The 6,897-nt window shown below is 40.7% G+C and overlaps 1 protein-coding gene across 2 annotated transcripts in view; it reads right to left on the bottom strand.

Annotated features, from left to right (window-relative positions):
- akap12b (A kinase (PRKA) anchor protein 12b) overlaps positions 1-6,897 on the bottom strand; it is a 58,095-nt gene that overhangs the window by 9,822 nt on the left and 41,376 nt on the right. The window contains exon 1 of one of the 2 annotated variants that reach the window (XM_005734483.1): positions 1,378-1,657. The exons of the other annotated variant lie outside the window; for it this stretch is intronic. Within the exon in view, the coding sequence (XP_005734540.1) occupies positions 1,378-1,402 (25 nt within the window). The 5' untranslated portion in view covers positions 1,403-1,657. Of the gene's footprint in view, positions 1-1,377; positions 1,658-6,897 lie in introns of those variants that run through there. 2 annotated transcript variants of the gene reach the window in all.

The raw sequence follows: 6,897 nt of genomic DNA, 5'->3' as shown, positions 1-6,897 counted from the left end.
TGAATCTAACCCTCTAATTCACTTTAGAGGGTGTCACATATCTCAAACACACACATTCATAGCTGAAATGCTTCTCTCCACTGGAGACAGGCTTTGTTTATGTGTGAGTGTGAGAGCATGTGGCGAGGCGAGGCACTTGTATTAAATATTGTCACTACTGCAAAAAACTGGTTGTTGTTCATGTACTCCACTCTGCAGGGGGTGGGTGTGTCAGTTGGGAGGATGAATAGCAGCTATTCTTTCTATACAGTATGTAAAACATTATAAAATATATGCAAATCCTTGTCATAATTCCTAGTCTGGACCTGAAGCCTTAAAACAAAAGAAGTCAGTTAAACCCAAGGTAGGGACAACCCCGCCCCCTGTCCTCCCAACAGAGAGGAGACTAACAGACTCTGTCTTGCACCCTGCGTCTGTATGAAAGGTGTGGTCAGAGTGTCTCAGTGTCTCCAAAGGGGGGTGGGGCACATCAACAGTTGCATCATTGCCTCTCAGGACAAACCAAAATTAAGCTGAATTAACCAGCAGCGCACAATAGAAACCAAAACCATGGGTCACCATGAAGCAAAACAGTCCAACCCTGCCCAGCCTGAAACATCTCCTGGTTAGATGTCCCAGAAGAAGGAACAGTCCTGGCATGTAATTAATTCCATAGGCCCCTTGTCTCCTCCCTCCCTATATCCTCTGTGGCTAAGTTAAATAACCCCACTGGGAATTGGGATCCCACTCTGATCTAATGAAACACTTCACATGATGGGATGCACGGAGCGCAGCTGGCTGAGATGACGACACGCGCTAAAAGCAAGGTTTCAAAACATATCTGTGCATGCATCGTTATACATCTCTAATCGTCAGCTGTCTGTGTGAATTATTTCCTCACTAAGAAGTTTGGCAGCTGGTGAGGGATGTATACTCTGGGATGAGGGGAAGTAGGTCAGTATTTTAACACTTAGAATATTTGTTAGAAGGACTGTAACAGTGTAACAGGATTACTTTACTTAATAAAAAACAAGGCTCTACTGTATAGTGATCAAAGGAAGCACCCAAAGTGAAATCACTCATCTGTGTCGGGAAAGCTACAAACCACAATACTCACTTAACCACACCCTCAGGACAACAATGCCTCTGGCCATACTCCCTCATACAGTACAAGAAAAACATGCTTTAGGTTTCGAAATTCCCTCAAATAACAAAGTAAAGCAAAAGCATAAATCACAACATTTAACTTTTAAACATTATCTCATGCAAGCACAGTAAACCAGCAGCCACACCTCTATTTATTTACACGTTTAAGTTGATATAATTGCATCTTGTACTGAAAAAGACCGAATGTGTCCACATGCAACTGCTTATATTCTACTCAATCCTTCTCCTTACCTGTTAACGTAATTGTTCCAAGCATTGGTAGAAGTCCAAACAATCCTTTCTTCCAAAAAACTTTTAAAAATAAATAAAGATGCAAAAAAAAAAACCTGGAGTTCAAAACTATAAAATCCTACACTATGTAGCCTTTTAGCATTGATTTCTTTCACTGCGGACTAGGTTAACTCTCTTTCACTTGGCTCCGTCCTTATTATTAACTCAGAGGGCAGAAGCTGTGTGTGTCTCTCTCTCTTTCCTCCAGTGGTTCTCAGTCAGTATGAACAGAAATCAGGGCTCCACACACATTTCAATAGTCCCACACACATGTCATGCTAGGACCACCCCTACCTCCCTCCCACCTCCCTTTCTTCAGCTGTTCTGAATGAACCCCCCACACCCACACACACACACCACCCCCACCTCTTCCTCCTCCTCATCCTTTATCCGCTCACACTCCCTCAGACCTGAGCGTCCAGCCTGAACAAGTTGAGCTCATCATGTGACCTTTTGAGGAAGCTTTTGTCGTCCACTTCTTCAAAAAACTATTGTACATGTACAAACCACCAGCGACCCCCACCCCAGTCCCATCTATTCTCCCCACTGTCACGTAGACGCAAACTTTACACACATTGTTTCCTCGGATGGGCGCTCTACAGGTGTCCTCTCCGGCCTTTGAATACCCATGACTGTCTTTTAAGGAAAGTCGTGGGTATTAGAATTAGAATAGAATAGAATTCAACTTTATTGTCATTGCACATGCACAGGTACAGGGCAACGAAATGCAGTATTCATGGCTATGTTATTTCTAAAATAGCAACTGTAAAACAGTCTTGAGCGCCCCCATCCCCCCTGAATCCCCTCTACTCCACTTCTTAAGGAGGCCACCAGGCTTTCCATGCAGTGTGTCATGGCTCACGTCACCAATCATGTAGAGGAATGTTGATGGAGGAAACCCAGAGGGAAATCCAGGATTTAATATGGATGCTAACTGCACTGTATGGAAATTGAGACATCTTAGTACACTGACCTCAAATATGTTCTCATTTAAAGCACCAAAATCATGAATGGGAACTGCCATCAAGTTCCAGCCTGCCCCCTGTGAATGTTAATGGGGCTCAGTTGCTCCAATACAGACACATTTAATTCGGCTTTTGTCTGTGGGGCAAGAGAGACGACAAGGAATGCAGATAAATCCTCAGGTAAATACCAACATAATCAGATCTGTCACACTTTAACATTGTCCCACAGGAATGTGTGAACTCCACCTTAGCCGGCCCCCCAAATGGGTGATAACAGTAATCAAGCACCGTCTGAAAGCGGCCGCCGAAAATGTTTATGTGCTTGAGGTTTAAAGTGTGAGAAAAAGCATTCACATAGAGGAAGTTAATCGACATGGAGTCTAGCTGAAGCAATCAAGGTAAGTGTCGGCTCCAGAAGTGAGACGATTGAAGAGTCGGCTCCGATTTTTCAGTATATGCTATGAAAAAAACATTTCTTATAGCTTTTAAACCTCCAGAATGTCAGGCTAAAAAAAACCCAAGGCAGACCTAGGAACATGGGCAAGAGAAATATTATTTTCTCCTTATCTAACACCACTTCCTGTGAGTTTTTTATCAGCTTTACTAAACTGAGTCAGTTGTGAAGGAGTTATTGGGCTTGCAGACAATCAAATTGTAAAAAAAAAGACGAGAAATCAACACTGGAAAACTGTGATCTTAAAAAAGAGACATGCTTGAGCTGTAGAAATCATTGCATAGGCTCAGCAACAGAGTTCATCTTTGCAACAAAGAAAAAAAACATGTGTAAAGGGACCAGTATGATTTTTATTAGATTGCCAAATACACTGCCATATAGACAACATATTTTAAAGGGAAGGCAGTAAAAGAGCCCAGATGTCTGCCTGCTTGCAGCTCAGAACCTTTGCACCAACTATTGCAGCTTTCTGAACCGACAAATCTATTACCAAGCAAGAATGAGAAAACATTTATTTTGGAAATTTGCCTCCAAAGTTCCCCAACATCTAAAAAGAAACAATACAGTCACAAGAAGGCTGGAAAGTACCTGTCATCAAGCTCAATATGAGGAGATGGTTTCCAGAATTTCTCAGTTTTACTTTAGTCATTTGATTCTCTTTTATTTACTTAAATAGAGTTATAAAGCATTACACTATTATCACGTTATGGATAAAACCTTCAGATTTTTGCTGATGAATGCTATATCCATGATCTGGTTATAGTAATATAGAGACTTATTTTAACTCTAACTAAGAATATAACTTTAATCCATCTGTGCAATAACAGGTTTAGAGTGAGAAAATCTTGTCATTACAGATTAATTACTCTGATGCTGATCACCTAAAAAGAATTTCATTCAGACACACCAGTGAGTCTTTCTTTATTTGAATCATCCAAGTTATTCGGTTACTGACTCATTAAAGGGTTATTTCACTATCCGTCCCGTACAAAGTGACCGCTTTGACAGGATACTGTGCTGAGTGAACACTGAGTCAGACCGAAGGGAATTTAGATAGAGTGCCTCCAGTAGGTCAAACCACGTCTTCCTTTTCCCTGCCAGCTCCCTTGATGTGACTCATCCACATCAATCACATTCCTGGACTTCCATACATGCTGAGACGTATTGTATTTAGACTACACTGTATGGGAAACACTGAAGACAATAAAGGAAAGATCCCTATCCCCTTTAAAATGACTATTATTAAAAACAGAGCAGAGAACAATCAAATCTAAATTTGTCCTGCTGCCAAAGATGTCTACAAAATATGCTGGCCTGGCCTGACTTGATACTACTGCAATTCAAATGTACTACATATTTGCACTATTATGTTTGCCTTAATATAAACTTAAGAGCACAAAGTAATTACAATTTTGAATCCAGCTGAGCTGCCGTTGGCCAATAATTACAAACAGCAAGAAATCTGCAAGTTTGGAGCCAGAAATCCTTCAAATACACAGAATTTGATTATTTTGTTTGTTTTTTCATACAAAGAAAACCATAAAGTATTTACATTTGGGAAGCCCGGATCTGATTGTTTTACATTGCTTATTTGAACTTGAAAGGAAAGTTTAAAAAGGAGTATAAAAAGATCAATTACATGTTTTAGATCATTCAATAAATTTTTAATATTAGACAAAGGTAACCTGAGTTTTTAATTTCTGATTGAATTTATTAAATCCCACCTGCCTCTGTCTGAAAAAGTAACTGCCCCATAAGTGGCAGCAAGAACTTTTACGATAAATTTGTTTTAATTCAGCTACACTGGAAGGTTTTCCAACATGAATGGCTTGACTATGGTCATGCCAAAGCATCTAAATCAGATTTAAGTCTGGACACTCTTAAACTGTACACTTGCTGGTTAGTTTTGGATCACTGTCCAGCTGCAAGCGTGCTTGAGCTTTAGAACATAAACGTATAGCTGGACATTTTCCAGTTGAGAGACGAATTCGTGGATGGATCAATTACAGCAAGTCATCCAGGTTGTAAAGCAACAAAGCAGCCACAGACCATCACACTACCACCACCGTGTTTGAGTCTTCGTGTGACGTTCTTTTTTCAAATGCTGTGTTAGTTTTACTCTAACATGTAACGTGACTAAAACCTTCCAACTTTTGTCTCGTCAGTCCACAGAATACTTTCCTAAAATTGTTGAGGGATCTTCAAGGTGTTTTTCTGGGGGGTAAATGTGCGACGAGTCTTTGTGCTCTCTTTGGTCAGCAGTGGTTTTCTCCTTGGATCTCTCCCATGAATGCTATTTTCGCCCAGTCTCTTTCTTACTGTTGAATCATGAACTCTGACTTTAACTGAGGCAAGTGAAGGCTGCGGTTCTTTAGATGTTGTTGATGCGCTCTAGGAGTGATTTTCCTAGGCTGGCCACTCCTGAGAAGGTTACGACTTTTCTCCATTTGTGGTTAATGGCTCTCACTGTGGTTCACTCGAGTCTCAAAGCCTTAGAAATAACTTTGTATCCCTTTCCAGACTGACTTTTTGTTTCCTGAGTTTCTTTAAATCGTTACTTTTTGATATATTTTACTCTGCTTCACTTTTTTTAAGAAAATGTGGTCAATCATAGTTAACTTTTGATTTTACAATAGAGTCAGAGGAACAGTTACTTTTTCACAGCACTGTATTTAAATGGTGCAGTGTTTATATGCTGTGTTAGGGTTGAATATTTCATGAAATGCAAATGTTGTATAGCTTTAATGTTGGGTGAAACAACAAGTGTCTTTTCCTTTAATTAAAACTTCTATTTTTTACTACAAACAAAGAGCAGTTGTGTTGTTACGTTATGCTGTGCAGTACATGCCTCGCATATCTCGATAAATCGGAAAACGTGCTGGAGTTCAGGAATGTTTGAGGAGGGGTTCTGAGTGGTTGGGCGGGTGGGGGTTTAGGGTGCTGGGTGGAGGGGCTTTTTGGTGACTGTAAATAAGTGAGTGACATCATTAGATAGCACAGAAGAAAGTGCCTCATACTCCTCCAAGGGCTGGATTGGGTGATATTGAAATAATTGGAGGAAAGGGAAACGAGGCCAACAAGTGTGTGAAACTGCCCTCAAGATCTGAGAGATTTTTTCATTCAGTGACTTTCCTGCCTTCCACATTTTTTAATTCTTCTTTCTCCTTTTCAGACTGTAGTTTATTCCCCAAATCCACACCGCAATCCCCTTTAATCCTACCCCACAAGTTTCGCCTCAGTCTCTTCTATCCACTTTAAACCCCATCCCACCCCTTCCCCAGTTTGTGTGTGGGCCAGAGGGATGGATAAGAATGTTGGACAGGAAATAGTCACTTCTTGACATCACAGTTTCCTCTTCCCATTTCCTCGAGTTACAGTCATTCTGTTCTCTGCACATTCTGTCCAGCAATCTTTCCGTTTTCTTACTGAGACCGTACATTACGTGATGTCGTGTGATGAAGCGTACACCGTGACTGTGATGCCTCCCATGTTTTTGTTTAGTTTTGCTGTAAAACAATGGGACAGTCATGTTTACAGCTTTCAGTAATCAGGGAGAAGCTTCTGGCTCCACTAAATTGAATATTGACTTGCACGCAACTGGCTAATATCACATTTGAGACAATTAAGCTCACTTCCTGTACTGCTGGTCTTTCTTAAGTTTTATAAAGACAAAAAGGGGGTTATAAATCTGGGCGAGGAGAGACAGTTCTCACAAAGTAGTATGTTTAGCCAACAGCTGCCATCTGATCTACACTTTCCTCTGCATTCCTGAAATATCTGGCCCAGCAATTTGGCATTCCAGTTGTTGTTATGCATCATCTTGTCTTGCAGTACAGACTGGAATGTATAAACGGAGAAGTGGAGATCTTAAGATCTCCTCCTAGAGGTTGAAACCTGTCAACATTTACAAATGAATGGAGATGAATGGTGTTCCTTTACGTCAGCTGCCAGTTTAACAAGAATGCAGGCTTTCATGTGTGTTTTGCTTCACTTTAATCTGCATTTCAAATGAATGTGTGCATTGAAACTAACTCCAGATAAAAGCTGTGTACCAACCCCCCC

The sequence above is a fragment of the Pundamilia nyererei genome, unplaced genomic scaffold (genome assembly GCF_000239375.1).
Source record: "Pundamilia nyererei isolate P.nyererei 1_Seehausen unplaced genomic scaffold, PunNye1.0 scaffold00058, whole genome shotgun sequence".
Taxonomy (NCBI): domain Eukaryota; kingdom Metazoa; phylum Chordata; class Actinopteri; order Cichliformes; family Cichlidae; genus Pundamilia; species Pundamilia nyererei.
This window is presented reverse-complemented; position numbering and strand designations above follow the sequence as displayed.